This window comes from Erpetoichthys calabaricus, chromosome 1, assembly GCF_900747795.2.
Source record: "Erpetoichthys calabaricus chromosome 1, fErpCal1.3, whole genome shotgun sequence".
NCBI lineage: Eukaryota > Metazoa > Chordata > Cladistia > Polypteriformes > Polypteridae > Erpetoichthys > Erpetoichthys calabaricus.
The window spans coordinates 1,276,033-1,294,703 of NC_041394.2; the positions used below are offsets into that span (position 1 = coordinate 1,276,033).

Here is an 18,671-nt window from a genome sequence, read left to right on the forward strand (position 1 = left end):
CTTCCACTCCAGGCCCCAAACGGAGGTCGCCATTCGCCACTGAACCCACCTGTGATGGTGGCAGACCGTCGCAGTAGAAACTTGGGTTTGACAGGCCACAACTCAGAACATGTGCTCCTTGTACTTTGACTTATTTTGGATTGCCATTAAACAGGGATATTCAACGGACCCCCATACTTTAATGTTGTCCCCCCCATTATATTGCACAGTATACGCACTCACCGGCCACTTTATTAGGTACACCTGTTCAACTGCTTCTTAACACAAATATCTAATCAGCCAATCACAGGGCAGTAACTCAATGCATTTGGGCCTGGAGACCATGTCAAGACCACCTGTTGAAGTGCAGAACGAGCATCAGAATGGGGAGGACAGGGGACCGAAGTGACTCTGAATGTGGTGACATAGTTGTTAGGGCCAGACAGGCTGGTCGGAGGATTTCACAAACTGCTGACCTACTGGGATTTTCATGCACAAAACCTTCTGTAGGATTTGCAGAGGGTGGTCCAAAAAAGGGAAAATGTCCAGTGGGTGGCAGTTCCTTGTTGATGCCAGAGGTCAGAGGTGAATGGGTGGACTGGTGTGAGCTGACAGAAAGGTGACAGGAACTCAGAGGAGCACTTGTTACAACTGAGGTGTGCAGAAGAGCAGCTCTGAACACACAACACGTCGAACCTCAAAGCAGCAGGAGGGCTACAGCAGGAGGAGACCACCCAGGGCGCCACTCCTGACAGCTAAGAACAGTCAGCCGAGGCTACAAGTCACATGGAGTCACCAGAATTGGCCAATAGAAGTTCGGAAAAACGTCACCTGGTCTGAGGAGTCGCAATTTCTGCTACGACATTCGGATGGTGAAAAGCAGGGCTCAGTCCCACCTCGTATCAGTGGTGCAGCCTGGTGCTGCTGCTGGTGGTGGGATGGTGTGTGTGGGGGGGTATTTTCTTAGCACACTTTCGGTCCCTTAGTACCCACTGAGCATCATTTAAATGCCACAGCCTACCTGAGAATGGTTCTATCCCTTTATGACTGCCATCTTCTGATGGCCACTTCCAGCAGGATGACGCGCCGTGTCACAAAGCTCAGATCATCTCCAACTGGTCTCTTGAAAGTGACGATGAGCTCACTGGACTCCAATGGCATCCATGGTCAGCATGATCTCAGTCCAGTAGAGCACCTTTGGGATGTGCTGGGACGGGAGATTCACATCATGGATGTGCGGCCAACTAATCTGCAGCACCTGTGTGATGCCATCATGTCAATGTGGGCCAAAATCCCTGAGGAATGCTTCCAGCACCTTGGTGAATCTACGCCATGAAGAATTATGGCAATTCTGAAGACAAAAGGGGGTCCAACCGGGGACTAGCAGGGTGTACCTAATAAAGTGCTGTCTATAGAGTGTGTGTGTGTGTATTGTGATGGCGGGTAATGATGGACTGACATTCCAGCTGGCATGGGGGATCAGGACAGACAACACCAGTGGATGGGAGTGCCAGCTGGGACAGTTGGTGTCCCCATTCCCAGTTGGGAAGATAGAATGGAAGGACGGGTGTTCTCACTGGGTGGCAGAATCCCCTTGACATCTCTTCAGTTTGGACCCCCACCTGGCTGTATGGGAGTTCTGGAGGGCAGCCCTGGTGGGGTCCTTAAGGGGGGAATACGAGAGGGTGACGTGGGGCGGAGGATCACCTGTCAGACGGAGGGTCAAATGTGCTTCCTCACTTAAAGTACTCCCAGGTCCGGGTTAAAGGCAGCCCACCGCCTCACCTGGGTGAGTGGAGGAGAAAAGAAAGAAGGAATAAAGTAAGAGGGAGAGGAGGAGGAAGATGGGGGCATTTAATGTAAAGAAGCCTCTGAGATGGCATTTTGTTTTTCCTAAAGTGAGTTTATTTGAACCCCTGACTGCTGTGGTGAAGTTGTGTGGGGGTTTGGGGACCTAAGACGCCCCCTACAGGTCACAATGCAGACGTTGCACATCATGCCCAGGTTGGCAGGTCCCTATTGTTCACTGTAATGAAGACAACTGACAACACCCCGGGGGGGGGGGGTGGTTTGACTTGATCTGACTTGTGGGGGGGGGGGGCTCTTAAAACCCCTGGCCCCAGAATACAAAGTCAAATTTTAATAAATGAAAGGGGGGGCGGAACGCACGCTAAGGAGATGCCATCGGATCAGCTGCTGGCTTGTCGCTGCTGGCAAGCTGCGTGTTCTGCTTGTCGTTGTTTTAACAGCTGGCAGCACATGAAGCGTCTCTGCCAAAGCCATTCCAACAACTGCTGGCTTAGATGTCCGTGAACTTGTTTTAAACGCGGTCTCACTGCCTGGTCTCTCGCGGGACGTCAAATTGTCTTCCGAGAAGATCACGTCTCGTCTCCCTAGTCTCCCTCTCAGGATTTTATTTTTATAATAGAGAGATACACAAAGAGAACGTCAAAGCAAACCAAAGCCAAGTTGGCATCAAACGGCAAAATCAAAACCTGAAAAGAAGTGGCATGAAAACCAAGAAACCCAAAATGAAACGGCGGGGGGACCACCTGGTGAGGGCGAGGGGAGCCATTGGCCCTGCAGCGGCCCTAGGCCTCACAGCTCAGAAACCAAAAGGTAAACAACAAACTGACCAATAAATATCAAGATCATAAATGAGAAAAACACAAGAACTGAAAAAGAAAAAAGATGAAAAAGATGTTTTGCATTGAAAATCATAAAATATTTAATAAAAAAAGAAAACAGAAAAATCAAAGAGAAGGAAGAGAAGCAGGAATCATAAGAAGGGCATCGCATGCAGTAAGTTGGCACTCCCCTGCCCTGTTAAGTCTGGGCCTAAGTCTGCCCTTTAGAGGGACACGAGATCCCCAGTGCAAGCACAAAGCAGTCAAGCAGCTACCCCTCATAAGCTGGGCAAACTCAGGGTCAGTGAGGGCGGTGGGCACAGCCTCCCGTCGGACAGTCAGTTGCAGCTTCTCTCTGCCATGCCCGCTTTGTTAAATGTCAAGAGCTCAAGCAGGAAGAGTTTAATGTGCTCAGCACCCCAATTGCTCTCCCTTGGCACCACGCTGACTAACACCTGATAAGATGCCCAGCGCCCCCATGCAGAAGCAGACTCAGCGCGTACAGAGAGCCCCGCCAAGGGCACTGAGGCCGACAAGCGACTCCTTTACTTCTGGGGGGCCGTCCTCAAGCGCACTGTCACGGAGGAGTTAGTGACCCAAGCCCCATAGTGACCTTTCCAGTACAGGATGTCCTTTGCCATGTGTTGAAACTTGACGTAGCGCACTCCGGTGCCATAGTCGGTGAACACGTGTTGGACCTGCAAGACAAATAAAGTCACAATCAGAAACACAGGGAGGAGGACAGCCACCAGAAAGTGAGGCCCGTGGGGACGGACACGAGTCACTGTGAGACCCTGTGAGTACCATGTTGGCACAAACGGGCATGACCACAAATGCAGTCCTCCATTAAACCCACTCAGGTCTGTGTGTTCACAAAATGTCCACCCACATATTTAGGTGATTGATGTACGGCATCCTTCGCTGGGTACCCTGTGGTCTGTGTGTGGACCCTCCTCAATGCCCCAGCGCTGTAAAACTGGCGCCATCCTTCAGATGAGACATAAAACCAAAGTCCTGACTCTCTGTAATCATAAAAGCTCCCTGGGCAACCTTCAAAAAGAGACACCCTGGCTACACTGCCCACCATGACCCTGTCCAGTCTGACCCCCTGTCCCTTATTGGCTAATTCTCTCTTATGACTTCACCACCATAAAGCTGTGGCACAGCCTGGCACGCACCTCCTCTAAACTGTGACACATCAATGCGGACCCTCCGCACACCCCTTGACTCTGATTGGTCAGTTTGGTTAACTGTGCACTTTCTGAAAATGCGGATCATTCGCTTGTCTTGTGTGCTACAAACATCGCCACCTACTGGCCAGGCGTGTGCCCACAGCATGGTGCCACGCAGAAGTATAAATCAGCCTTAAGAGCCACTGGCACAAAATGGCTGCCATTGGCATCACCCAGGTGGGTGCTACACATTGGTGGTGTCTGAAGTGGCTTCTCCTCCTGTCTGCGTTCTGAGTGGTGCGGAAAGTTCTAGAAAGTCACCCTGAGCTGTCGTCACTTACAGAATGGCCAAGCAGAGCTCAGGAGCCATTTTAATTTCAACCAGGAATACAACGACAACTAGCCAATGATGTCCCTCCATCTCAGATAGTCATGGGATGGTCAGGGGTGACATCTTATCCTAGCAGACATTGCATATTCCAAGGAATTCTAGGATAGACCACCGAGATGACACCAGGCATCTGGACTCTAAAATAAAACTAAGATGGCATCGCCACATAACGGTAAACGTTAACAGCGCACTCAACCCAACATAAATATGAAAATGGATGTAATAACCACAAACGCTGTGGATGTCCAGACAGACCACCAATTCTGTAATTCCTGCCCACATGGCGACCATCAATAAAAGAGAATTCCAGAATCCGTCTAATCCACGGCACACAAGCAGGACCGCCGAGCAGAGAATTGAGAAATTCAACACATCACTCAAAAACAGAAGCAGTGAAGCGAGAGAAAGACCCCTTGGCAGAGTGGAGCCAGGCGTGATGGACCCCCACCTGTACCCAGCACTGCTCAGGCTGGTTTCCTGGAATTAGGCCTTCCGTGTGGAACTCCTGAATGACTTGCCGCTGGTTGTGGCCCAGGAGCTTCGCCGTCATTTTGTACTCTCCTCCCCACGGAATGTATGCTGAGTACCTGAAAGACAGAACAACACAGCATGGGGGGGGGGGCGCACAGTGGTCAGCATCGGGCCATCTAAAGCCGCTGGTCAGGAATGGGCATGAGGCTGCAGGAGGAGGCCAGCCCACCTCAGGGCACTCTCTCAATTCACAGACCCCTTGAGAGTCTGGATTGTGGCATGAGACTCTCATGAAAATCCTGGATGGGGGGTCCAGATGTGACGAGAGTAAGCAGATGAGGGTCACACAGCATGGACCGGGATGAGAAGACACCAAGAGGGACCCCGAGGTCAAAACCAGCAAACCTGAAAAGCACAACTCGGTAATCAAAACCCATGGATTGAAAGTCTCAGCCTTCAAACTTCTTTATTATTTGGGGTCAGCGCAGTGGATCATCAGTGCCCATCTCTTCCTGTCCTGTAACAGCTTCTTCTGTCACACCCACCACCTGCATGTCCCCTCTCGGCACATCCATAGACCTCCTCTTAGGTCTTCCTCTTCTCCTCTTGCCTGGCAGCTCTATCCTTAGAACCCTTCTCCCCTGCACAGCTCCAAACCAACGCAACGCAATCCCACCTGAGCTGACCCTCTAATGTCCTCACTTCTAATCCTGTCCATCCTCGTCACACTCAATGCAAATCTTGGCATCTTTAACTCTGCCACCTCCAGCTCTGTCTCCTGTGCCACCGTCTCCAGCCCATATAACATAGCTGGTCTCACTACCGTCCTGTAGACCTACCCTTTTACTTTTGCTGATACCCGTCTGTCGCAAATCACTCCTGACACTCTTCTTCACCCACTCCACCCTGCCTGCACTCTCTTCTTCACCTCTCTTTCACAATCCCCATTACTCTGTACTGTTGATCCCAAGTATTTAAAGTCCTCCACGTTCGCCAACTCTACTCCCTCATCCTCACCATTCCACTGACCTCCCTCTCATTCACACACATGGATTCTGTCTTGGTGGTCCTACTGACCTTCATTCCTCTCCTCTCATATCTCCACCTCTCCAGGGTCTCCTCAACCTGCAGATCACAATGTCATCAGCAAACATCACAGTCCATGGGGACTCCTGTCTAATCTCGTCTGTCCATCACCATTGCCAATAAGAAAGGGCTCAGAGCCGATCCCTGATGTCATCCCACCTCCGTCACTCCCACCGCAGACCTCACCACGGTCACACTTCTCTCGTACATATCCTGTACAACTCTCACGTACTTCTCTGTCACTCTTGACTTCCTCATCCAACACCACAGCTCCTCTCAGTCACCCTGTCATCTGCTTTCTCAGGTCCTCAAAGACGCAATGCGACTCCTTCTGGTCTTCTCTAAACTTCTCCATCAACATCCTCAGAGCAAACATCTCATCTGTGGTGGTCTTTCTTGGCATGAAACCATCCTGCTGCTCACTGATCATCACCTCACTTCTTCCACTACTCTTTCCTATAACTTCATGCTGTGGCTCATCACTTTTATCCTCCTGTAGTTACTGCAGTCCTGCACATCCCCCTTATTCTTAAATATCGGTCCACCAGTCCACTTCTTCTCCACTCCTCAGGCCTCCTCTCACTTTCCAAGATTCCATTAAAAACTCCAGTGCCGTCTCACCTAAACACCTCCACGCTTCACAGGTACGTCATCTGGACCAACGGCCTTCCCATTCCTCATCCTCTTTATCGCTGTCCTCACTTCCTCCTTGCTAATCCGCTGCACTTCTCGACTTTCCCTAAATAGCCAATGAGGACGCCAATGTTAGCGAGACGTCATCTTTAAAAGTTATGCGGTTAGGGCATCGCACACAGTGCCACCTTCAGTCACGCCACAGCGTAAGAAGACAAGAATGGCGCTCACGACTTTTAGAGGTTTATCTTCAATCTTGATCTTGACCTGACCTTTATACGCCTCACACCTCACACGTCCTGAGTTTTCTTTTCTTACGCTGTGATGACAGGGATAAAATGGCAGAGCCCATGAAAAATAAAATATTTACGGCTTTACGGGAGGAGGCTGAAAATATTTCAACAACGTGAAATAAACTTTATTTGCAAAAACGGAGTAGAAACTGGAAATCCTCGTATTTAAAAAGCCCAAATGGGACGAACAATAATTACAAAAGATGTAAAGGGCGGCTACGAAACAAAACGGATCATAACAGTGGCCAGCAACAAGCATCATGGGTAACAAGAAAAGAAAGAGGCGGGGCTCAAAATGGCGTCATCGGCGAGACGCTAAAAAATGACAACGTAAAATACGGAGCAGAAATCAGTGACCGGTCACCAGCACCTATCTGCACGTACAGAACAGGCCGAAGGAATGATGGCGGTGGTCTCGGCAGGAGGCTGGCACAGGGGGGGCTCCTCATTGACTTTTCAGATTTTTTATTTTCAGCCTTGTCCCCCCGATTTTAAAAACCTTGAGTATTGGGCTTGGTGTTGTTTGTTAACTTTTACTTGTGCTTTCCCAAGGGAATATTTGGGACCCCCTTTGGTGGCTATTATGGGGTCTCTGAGGTTGAAGAATACGAATCAAACATTCATTTTGTCCAATCTTAGATTAAGATCCATTTTTACTTATCGTGTTGCCGTTTTGTATATTGACAGGCGGTGCCATCTTTGTGAATTTTACGTTACAATCTCCCAGAATTCCCTGGGCGTGTGGTCACGTGACGTCATAAAGGGTCGTATTATGCGCCATTTTGATGTGTGTGTTTGGATAAAACTAAACGACTTAACGTGTGCCTATCGGTATTTTCATTTTTGGTGCTCTGACCGTAACTTCCCAGCTTACGATTCCGATTTCCCGTTTCACATTTCTAGTTTGGCGAGAGGATGGTTTGATTTCATTTAGTGGACACCATGAGAAGCTTCACCTGCACGTCACAGTGTGGTATGTGCCAGCTGTTTTCAACGAGCCTGTGGACTCTTCCCTGTCCCGAGTTACGAGAGTCAAAATCAAGACACGTCCAGCTTAATGGCCGCCTGCCTTGGGAGGGCTTCAACCTCAGTGAGTGTAAAGCATGAAGCCAGTGGGCAGCACCAGCGCCACGTTCACATTACCTGAATCAGAATTGGTGAAGAAATCTGAAATGACGTCGGTGGTGTTGACATCACATGCGTCACGCCATAAGAGAGGAGACGTGGTGACGTGTTCCGTGTTCATTAGCACATTCCGCACACAAGACCCCATTAAACCCATAAGTGGGTCTTCTCTTTTCACAATGAGACCCCCTAGTGGCCAAGTCAGGGAATTTTAAACTGCTGACTCACTGGGCTGTAAGGCCCTCTAGTGGTCAAGACATTCAGTTTGAATTTACTGAGCCAATGAGGGACAAGGTCAGAGGGCAGAGTGGCCCCCTAGTGGCCAAGGCGTTGAACTGTACACTACTGACTCAATGAGCAATAAGGTAGAAGAAAGTCATTCTGCTTGGCAATCATGGCACGTTGATTGGCACACACAAGTAAAACATTCGCTGAACTCGGTGTGCAGGACAACAAGGACCACATTCTGGATTTCCTTTCTTTTCTTTGTTCATTCGTTCCTTTGTTCTACAAGCCACGACAGCCTGTGAATTAAGCAGCCCACAAGTAACTGCAGCACCCGAGGGCTGTCAACCATTTAGAAGGACAAGGGACATGACAAAGTGTCAGGGATTGGGTGAAAATGGAAATAAATAAAGGAAAACATTAAAATGGGAGCAAGGAAAAAAATGACAAAAATAAAGATAAAAGCGGGCACAGAAAGGCTAAACCCGTAACAGGGTGGCATGTCAGATGGTGAGGACTGGAGGCAGAGGGCAGCGGACCTGACAGCAAATGATGTTAAAAAAAAATGGGAAGGTGGGACGTAAAGAGCGGCCGCTGTGCATTTGATAATCCTAGTGAGGGCAACTCGGGCTCATCCATTCAACTGATCAGCAAGTCGGGATGCCAACTGCAGAAGTGCCAGTCAGGTTCACTAACACCTCAGTGCGCTGATTTAAAGCATTTCTCGCTGTCATTTAAATGCTAAAACTGTGCTTTCGTCTCAGAGACCTTCGTGGGCAGCACGTGGCATAGTGAAGAGGTCACTCGGACTCCTCAGCCTTAGACGTGATGGTCAGCGCCCAGATCAGGACAAAAGACATGCAAAGGGAGAGTGAGAACTTACCAGTCAGAAATGGCGATCTCCGGCTGGTATTCATCCAGGACTTTCTTGCACAGGCCCTCCTCGATCAGGTCGATGGTCTGAGACTTGACGCTCCAGCTAGAATGAGAAGAGGATCCATTAATCGAGGGCAGGATGTGCTTGTTGGGTAGCTGCCAACTGTCTTGTGTGGATGATGTGATGGACAACGGGCATGGGCTGGCATCCCTTTACTTGGCAAGGGGGAAAAGCTACTGAGAGGCCAAGAAGACTGGCAGCACATTGCAGGCTGGCGGGAGGTGACAATCCAGAAGTGCGTATTGAAGAGCAGCATAATGGAAGGACAGGAAAGGAGACAACCTGTCAGGACCACTTGCTCCCCCAACACACTAGGCGGTAGCATCCCTGGGCCTCAGTACACGAAAGGACACCCACAGGGCATGCTGGGAACTGTAGTCCAGTGGGGAAGCCCTGATGGCTTCTGTGGGTGCTGCAGAGAGTGATGACCTTTACTTTGTGGGGCTTCCATGTGACCCAGAACTGCTTCCTGCAGACAAACTCCTGGCATCAGAAGTACTCCCAGGTCATTTCTAAAGAGGGGGTGCACACTGCTTCACCCAAGCAAGATGGCATCGGGTGGAAGAGGACAAAGGTCACCTGGGAGAAGTGGGGGAAAAGGAAGAAACTCTAATTGTGTGTGTAATAAATGTCTGGGGCTCTGTGGCACCCCCTACAGGTCACGATGGCTTACTGAAAAAATGAGAGCAGGAGATGAGAGTGGAAGTGACAACTCATAGCCAACGTTTGGAACTGACAAACTGCCGTTGTGTGACCGCCGACGTGTGCAGTTAAACGACAGCAAACTGAGTCCAAAATCTGAAGTGCTGCCTCCAGACTTGACCTCAGTGGATAGTCGGAGCCATTAGGTGGATCTCGTCCGAGTTTAGACGTCATTTATAATCCTCCACTAGAAGGACCAGTTGCGTTAGAAGTGTGATTTTGGTGGAGCCCCTTTAGTGTTTTGTGTACTACCTGAAAAATGAGTCAAAAATGGTGAATTATTTCATCAAGAAAAAAACGTTACCACGTGTAACAGAAACATGAAAATACCGAAACGGCAGCACAAACGCGGCAGGAAAGGCGTGTCTGGTGTCCACGTCCGTACTGATGCAGATGTGGTACACGTCCTTAGTGTGACATGTCTGGAAAGAGTCACCAACACAACAAAAACTGCAATGACTGGGAGTCCCAAACGCACTTCACAAAGTGACCGCTAGAGGGGGAAAATTTCATCAAAAACCCTGGCAAGATACACAACAGAGGGTCACGTCGGGTGTCCATAAAATAAAAGGTTTACTTTCAAAGGATCCGTTAAACAGCAAGGCAGTCCAAGGCCATTGTCACCCACGTGTGCTTGGGAGGCGGGCGAAGGGCTTAGCCAAGGGAGTGTGCCAACCGTTCCTCTCCTTCTCCTACAGAAGGGAAGCCAACACAGAACACTTCCTGTTTCCCTTGCCTAACTCCGCCTCCCACCGAGGTCCCAATTATTGGACCCCCACCTCTGGCTTTTATAAAAGCCCAACTCCTTTTGTGTTTAGTTGTCCCTTTTATTGGACACGTTGCTCTGGAGCCATTTATTGAAACTTTGAGTTGTTTTACTTTGTATGCTGTACAATATGGGGGGGGGGGGTTCCCCAAACCTTTTTCTGCCTTCTTTACACCATCAAAGACCCCAAGAAGAGTCAAAATGCACAACAATGGCTCAAAATCCAAAAAAAAAATTCAGTACAGCAAAAGACCCCAGAAGTCAGCAACTGCAGAGTGCATTCCCAATGGACCACCAGGACCTGTGGGAGACCCTCCAGCCTTATTGGGAGGACGACAGTCAGAATCTGGGGTTGATGGGCAGGTGGCCTCGCCCACAGGACACAGAAGATACGAAGGTCAGCTCACACACACACACACACACACACACACACACACACACACAATCAAAATTGAAGACTGACGGACGTATTAGCGACTATTTGAACCCGAGCCCGAGGAAGAACCCTGGCTGAAACAGAGCAGGCACTCGTCAAAAGGCTTTCTGTAGGTTTGTTTAGTTTCTCGCACATGAGAGGACCGAACGTCAGTGCTGAACCACACAATCGATGCCCCCCGTCCCCATCCCCGTGGTGCTATTCTGGACCACCAGAGCAGAAGGCTTAAGTGACTTCCACCTGATGTCCCCTGGCAGGGACACCGACAGCTGCTGCATTCTACTTAGGGGGCTTGTCTTGTTCTCCACTTGACTCCAATCGTTTTTCCATTTAGACACAAAGATGGCAGCCTGACGCCGTCACACGACTGCCAGGCGTATCTCGGCCGCACATCGCCGGCTTTGCTTTGGAGGAAAATCTCAAGCCGTTCCAACGAGGCGCAGAACCTGCCCATCATGATACTGAAACCTGGCACCAGTGAAGGAAATGACAAAGATACAGGAGGACTCTGCCACCCCAGCTTTAATATCCCTGAGGTGGGTTCTGACATCGGGGGACAACGTTGACTATGTGTCAGGGGTGTTCAGATTCCTTGATCAGTCGCATTTCGGATTCTTTTGTTGATGTTAATCGTGGTCTCCGCTCTTAGTCCTTCTGTGTGTGGTGGAGTCCAAAAAATGTTGGGGTGCCAACCGGGTCACCCCTTTTAATAAGGCATCATAAACAGGCAGACAATGGTGCTCGACGGCACCCAAAAGTCATAGGTGGCTTTGCCTTCAAGGTAACAGATTAGCTCGGTGGGCCAGTCCTTTTGGGGGTCCGGCTCCACCCTTCTAAAATGTGACCCCACCTTCTGGGAGTGCCTCGGTTTTAGGGGTGGAGTCAGTTTGCCTCATTAGGTGGCTTCAAGGAGCTGTGGATGGAGAAAGAGACGATACAACTAGTGGCAGCACCCCCTTGTGCCCTGGAGTAGTACTGCATCTCTTACCTCAGACGAGCCTGGAAGGAGACCCCCTGATGAGCATGCGTGACGCATGTTTCTTATTCCTTTGGTTTCTGTTCTGTTTTGTTCCTTGTGTTTTGTGGGCCACCTGCCCATCACAGACTGCGCTGGGTGGATTTAGTGAGTGATGTATCGTGCCTCTGTGTATTTAACTGGACTTTGAACCCCTGCTCTTTTTTTTTGGACTGTTCCCTTTGGACTTCAGACAATTCCCGCTTCGCCTCTTTTGCTCCGTGGAGCTCCCTGTATAAGAAGAGCTTTTAATGTGAAGTAAGTCTGCAGTTTATGAAGGTCCTGTGCCTGCTCTGTCATTTCTATCTGGGGTTTGACGGCTTTCCCCCTCTAGGTGGCATTTTGAGTCATTTCTGTGCAGTTAGGAGCCCTCTGGTGGTGACATTAGCAATTATACAGACAAGTGGCTGAATGACATGTGACGCTTCTCCTGTACAATTGGGGTGTATCAGGACTGGTGTGGGCCATGAAGCCTGCTTCTTGTGTTTGGTCCTTAGCATCACTTGAGCCTTGGGGCTTTTCTTCTTGAACAAAGCCTGTTTTTAAATCTTGAGAGACATGCAAGACGTACCAACAGTGTGATGAAACACAAATGCCGCAGGCCAGGAGCGGCTCATCTCGCTAGCGTTCAGGCCGACGCGTCAGACGCTGCGCGGGTTCAACAGATGGAGAGCCAGCCGAGCTGCTTTGATGCACGATGACAACAACAATGTGAAGCGGCGCACTCGACTCACACGCTCAGCCTTGAAGGCATTCTGTTTGTTTGTATTTATTTTTGTTTCTTCTCAGTGATTCTCCGAGCCCCTCATACACAAACCACATGACTCTGAGCAAAACAAACCTTCAAAGGCTGCGTCGAGTCCTTTCATATTCCAAGTGTGTGCCCGTCTTCTATAAATAAGACAGCATTATCATAAACGCAGAGTTTAGGAAGAAGTGTGAGCTCGTCGATCCCACTTCACCCGTCTGGTCCCCCCAATGACTTCCTAACAGGGGGCCTGATGGCAGCCATCATTTCAGACTTCTCTCCCTCCCCGTTTTCTCCTTCTGTTTTCCCTCTCAAGTTCTGGAACCCAAATCCAGCCTCGCTCTGCACTTCCTCCTGTGCGGTTAAGTCCTATATAGGATGGAGGCGCACAGCGGCCTTAAACCGGTGACTTACACGACGTCTTCTGAAGGAACGTTTAGCTCCGGGAATCCTGTTTCTGACGTCTCACTTTGTCATTTCAGTTGTGCGCTGGCGTGATGGACATTTCTATGTTTGTATATTTTATAAGTCCTGTTTGGGTTTCCATAAAGATTAGGACCCAAATTATGGAGTACAAGAGTGCGCAATTTCAAACATGTGGAGCAGCAAACTGTGGATCACAAAAGAACTGAAAGTGAAGGTGAAGGTGAAGAAGAAGACGACTTTCTGGCTCCTTTCACCAGGCTGTTGTGGTTGGCATGTGCCCCTGCTGAAGTGAGAGTGCCTGCCTACCCAGTGATGGCTACTCCAGAGCAGGCCGCTCAGGTTCTCCCATTCCTGGAGCAGTTTTGAGAAAAGAGAGGAAGGCCAGCCAAGGGCTGCTGGGAGGACACCTGTGATGAGACTGCTGAGCTTCACCAAACTCAGGCCCCAGGCTTACCCTGAGAACTAGGCCACAAGGCTTCAGATACGGCCTGGTAGCAAAAATCACCAAAAACACCAAAGAGCTTGTGTGTGGGACAGGAGGGAAAGATGGAGCACCAAGCAGGTTATCCACTTTAATCTGCAAGCCACCAAATGAAAGCAAAAAAAAAAAGAAACTTGCTCATGCCACCTAAAACAGCTCTGTGCCAGTCTGACCGAGTGCCAGGAAGCAAAGATCTCATCAGCAGGAGCCTCCACCTTCCGGGGAGTGGTTTGGGATTGGCCTTCTTGGGGGCTGAAGGTGGGCACTGGGCATCTTCACAGGGCTGTCTCTTGGTACTGTGAGTATGATGTTACGAGACCAGTGTAACCTGTCGATGGTGTGGACCACCAAGTTTTTGTATCAGCGCACCACCCACTCCCGGAATAGTGGTTGGACATGGAGGGTCCTCGGTGCCATGAAAGTCCATAATCAGTTCCTTGGTTTTGCTGATGTCGAGGTGAAGGCAATTCTCAAAGCTCTCCCCCCTGACTCCTCTCCTCTGTCTCATCCCCCTTATTGATAGACCCCGTTACTCGAGAATCATCTGAGAATTTCCTCAGGTGCCCCGACCTGCTGTTATATCTCTAGTCTGAGGTGTACAAGGTGAAGAGAGGTGACAGGCCTGTTCCAGTGTTGGTCACACAGTCCAAAGGTCTCACAAACTGTGGTGTGCTTGGTAGATTGACCATTATCTTGGACATTATAGGCTCATCTGCCTGCAGATCTCTGAATTGACCCCTTAACAGGGATGGCTGGATGGTCACTGGAGAAATCAAACAACCAAACCCTCACAGTGCTGCCAGCCTTGTGGAGCAGACAGATAGACAAACACGTCCTCCATTAATGATTTATTGAATTCTGGTGAGGTAGTAATGGAGGGGGGTGGACAAAAACACGCTCAATGGTTTTTGGGGGGTTCAGAGGGTGGTCCACATTCAGTTAAAACAGGGAAAGACAAAATATATGTATGAAATAAAAAGAAGAAGAAGCAGCAGCTTCAAGTCTGGAGAAAAGGAGGACATGAAGCAGGTGCAATCAGCACTGAAGAAGCAGCTCCTGCAGGGAAAGCCCACCACAGAGACAAACGAGCACAAGTTACAGCAAACCAAGATGAAGGAAGTGTGGATGGGATGAGGACTATCAGTGGATGTGACCTCGGAGAGGAAGGGAACAAGAGCAGAGCTAATGAACTGACTGAGTTCTTCATCAGGTTTGACTCAGCTGTCAGGGCAGCGCCTCCCCTAAAGATGCTACCTCGTTGTACAAGCTGTGAAGGTTCTGGAATCCCAACTGCCATCTCCGCCCGACGTGACCTTCCCGTACAATGACATCACACCTGTGATCTCCAGTCCCCTCCACTCCCTGGACTGTGTCTCTGCTGATCAAGCAAGGAGAGAGCTGGGCACACTCTGCACAAACAATGGCTTTGGGGCCGGGTAGAATCTACCCCAGGGTACTGAAAACATGTGCCAGTCAGCTCTGCGGGCTCCTTCAACACCTGTCCTCCCTTTTCCTGAATTTTCAGAAGGTTCTCCACTTGTGGAAAACTTCCTAGGTGGTCCCAGTGCCAAAGAAAGACATTCCAGTGATGTCAAGGACCAGTTGCTCTTATTTCATACATCATGAAGACCACTGAGAAGGTGTTCCTAACACAGCTGTGACCCCTGGTTTCAGAATGTCTGGATCCTGTGCAGTTTGCCTATCAGACACGTGTTGGTGTGGTGAATGCTCTCATCTCCATGTTCCACAGTGCCTACTCCCACTTGGACAAAGCTGGCACCACAGTCAGGCTTGTGTTTTTTCACTTTTCCAGTGCCTTTAACACAATTGTGCCTCATCAACTGGGAATAAAAGTTCAAAGCTTTGAATCCTGATGCCCCCACAATCTCCTGGATCATAGACCACCTGACTAACTTCAGCAGTGTGTGAGGCTGAGGGACTGTGTGTCAGTAAAGGTGGTTTGTCATCTTGGAGCCCCTCAGAGAACTGTCTCGTCTCCCTTCCTCTTCACACTCCACGCAACAGATTTCCAGCATGATGCCAACGTGTGCCATCTGCAGAAATGTTCAGATGACTCGCCCATCATAGGCTGCATTAATAATGGAGGAGAGTGAGAGTGCTGGAAGGTCATGGAGGACTTGGTCTGGTGGTGCAGAGAGAACAAACTGCCAATCGCATGGGAGGAGGACAAAGCTTGGTGAGGAGTGGTGGAGGACGAAGAAGAGAGTGTGCTGTGTATATTAAGTGCTTGTGGGACTGTGTTGTGGCTGGGGGTTCATGGGAAGACATGCCCTCCAGAAAAAAAATAAGTTTATTTAATTTTACATGTGCCTTTTGTGTCCAATCTATCTCGGGTCGGGCGCTATATAGCGGTATTCTTACATGCCACACATAATCTGTTGATTAGGATGTTCTTCGGTTACCGTATGTTGAACCTAAGGAGGTGGGCCCACCCTGACAAAGCCAGGTCAGATCAGGTCAGGTCAGGTCAGGTTGGCTGCACTGGTACAGAGTGTCACCGCACCCACCACATGACAAAACAGCTCGAAAGGCAGACACGCGGTCCAGTCCCACCCTCCAGAAATGACAATTGTGACACACATGCTCATGGGAGGAAGCTGAATGCACCAAATGAAGATAATTCCGCGCCAGGCCAAGGGGTGGCAGAGTGCACTAAACTTTCCTCTGTTTGGTTTCTGCAGACCAAATATGGGAAATTCAACCCTAACAACACCACTTCCGGGCCCAAGGATGACGTCACTTTGGCTCCACCCCCAAGAATGAGGTCGTTTCTGGTTCTGGACTCCGATGACATCACTTTTGGACCTGTCACCTTCCATCATAGTTAGTTCACTCTTGGACTCCAATCAATGCACATCAGAGTGACTTTCAAAACCCCACTGCAGCCTGGGATGTGTGTGTGTTCACACCATCTATCTGCCACTGCCAGGTGTTACATGGGCATCCACTTAGCCTGGTCCAGCTGCTCAGGTCCTCAACAATGAGCTGGATCGGCCTCAGGTAATGGCGTCACATGGCTGTAGTGCAGTAACTGAAGCTCCCTCACAATGCGGGTCAAGTGGCTCATTTGGGACCCCATGAGCAACACAAAATCAAACCAGCAGCCCCCAAGGACCCTCCGAAGAGACACACATGAAGGATTCCAGTCTTCATCTCAGGTCACTGTCTCACAAACAGGGGGCACCAGGACTCTAAAGACTTGGACATTCGCCCTTCTGCCGAGCGCCACACCTCCCCCTTTCCAGTGACCTCATGACCCCCCACGGTCTCCCAATCCATCTCCTGACTTCATAGGAAGAGTCACCAGAGTCACATGAATGTCACTGCTGAGGTCAGTAAGCCCCTCGACGAGGTGGACACTCAGACAGACACACTGCTGTGCCCAAGAGGTCATGTTGGTTTTTATCAGGACACTCGCAAGCCCAGACCCTCAGACCCCTCACTCAGAGCCCCCATTGACTCCATGAAGCTCACAGCCTGGAGGTGCCAATGAAGTGCCAAGGTGTCAGTTGCTCAGAGACTCATCCTGATGGTGGAGCTTCTCTCCTTACTGGTTTTTGTTACTGGGTGACGGACTTGGCTTGGGTTTAGTTTTGGTCTACTGCTGTGCCCGCTTTAGTTAATTTTGCTAAAATAAACTCCTTATCATTAAGAATCCCCCCTGCCCCTTGGCTTCTTTTGTTTGTGCAGCCCACTCTCACTTGGGGGGGGGGGGTCTCAGGCCCACCACATGGTCTCTAGGGTGCATTGGCACCATGGAGGTAAAGCCTGTTGTGGAGTTCTGTGTGGAGTCATAAAGCACGAGACCCAAACAAGCACCTGGGCACAATGCCCCTCTATTACCAATTTAAAACCCAGTAAAATCAAAGAGGGGGTCCTTACTGAAATGATGACCCAAACGCGGAGCAGACATGCGGCAGGTCCTCTGATGTGAATCTGATGAATGACCAGCCGTCTCCTCCATTGTGTACCCTCCAGCTGTTCCAGGAATCTGAAGGAACAACGAAACAGAATCAAACACACGGTGGTCAGCACTGATGAGCTGCACAAAAACCTGAAGACCCCGGCTTGGTGGAAAACTGTCCATTAGACATAATAAGGACGTCCTGTGCCATGTAAAAAAAATGATGATAAAACGAATCTGACAAGGCAAGAAGGGAGAAAGTACCCCAGTGCCACGTGGCATTTGACATTTTGGGGGACTTCTGGGGGCTGCCGGCAGATGATGGACAGAAAGAAACACCTGGCCAGATTAATATGTTTGTAGGGTCATCAGGGGGTCCTTCTTGACATGACACGGGTCACCACTCATCATTAGTGAGAACAACAACCAACTACAAGTCAATGCTTTGGGCACTGGGGGGGGGCACGCTGCCAACTAATAAACACATGAGGGGTTCCTTGTTGGCTCAGAAGTTTAAAACCCGATGGCTTCACCACTAGAGGGCCTCACAGCCTAATGAGTTAGTAGCTTACAGTTAATTGTCCTGTCCAGTAAGGGGGGCAGCAGTGTGAAATGAGGAGAGACCCACTTATGGGTTTAGAGGGTCCTGTATGCTGTGACACCCTGACTTGCATGTGCTGCCAATCAAAATGAAATGCCACCTGAGCCTTAAGTACAGTAGAAGAACATCTGCCTGGTGGCTCAGTCACGTCAAGGCTCTGCAGAGTGAGGGGCACAGACATCCGGTCAGAATTCTTCAATATCATCGAGAGCGGGTAGCAGAGAGACGCTGGTGCTGCCCGCCGAGGTGTCAGTTTATGATTCAGACATTCGAAAGGTGGCACCCATCCACATGTGGGTATTAATCTGGACAGCTCTGGGAGGGAAGTGTCCAGGGACACATTACTGGAATGCACCAATCAAAATGCCACACGTCTCTGACTGGTGAGGAGAACTGCCTGACCTTGAAACTCAAGGGGAGTCCACCGTGTAACAGGCCTCTCTGTAAAAACACACAGGCAAGGGGGGCCAGTGCCTGTATGGTGGGCTTCAGGTCGTACCAAATGTCACACTGAGGTTCGTGTCTGTGGTCCAACCTCACTCGGTGATTTCTTAAAATTCAAAATGAATTATTTAAGGGCGTGTTGAGTCCGGGGTGGCAGAAAATGTTAAGGATTCTGTCTGTTCGGAGCC

General features: G+C 49.8%; 1 protein-coding gene across 1 annotated transcript in view; it reads right to left on the reverse strand.

The window, feature by feature from the left end:
• Nucleotides 1-2,682: 2,682 nt before the first annotated feature.
• Nucleotides 2,683-18,671, reverse strand: part of LOC114646950 (F-box only protein 2-like) — a 54,976-nt gene continuing 38,987 nt past the window's right edge. The window contains exons 3-6 of the mRNA XM_028795381.2: nt 17,417-17,525; nt 8,886-8,981; nt 4,618-4,756; nt 2,683-3,304 (exon numbers count right to left, since the gene is read on the reverse strand). Of these exons, the coding sequence (XP_028651214.1) occupies nt 3,152-3,304; nt 4,618-4,756; nt 8,886-8,981; nt 17,417-17,525 (497 nt within the window). The 3' untranslated portion in view covers nt 2,683-3,151. The remainder of the gene's footprint in view (nt 3,305-4,617; nt 4,757-8,885; nt 8,982-17,416; nt 17,526-18,671) is intronic.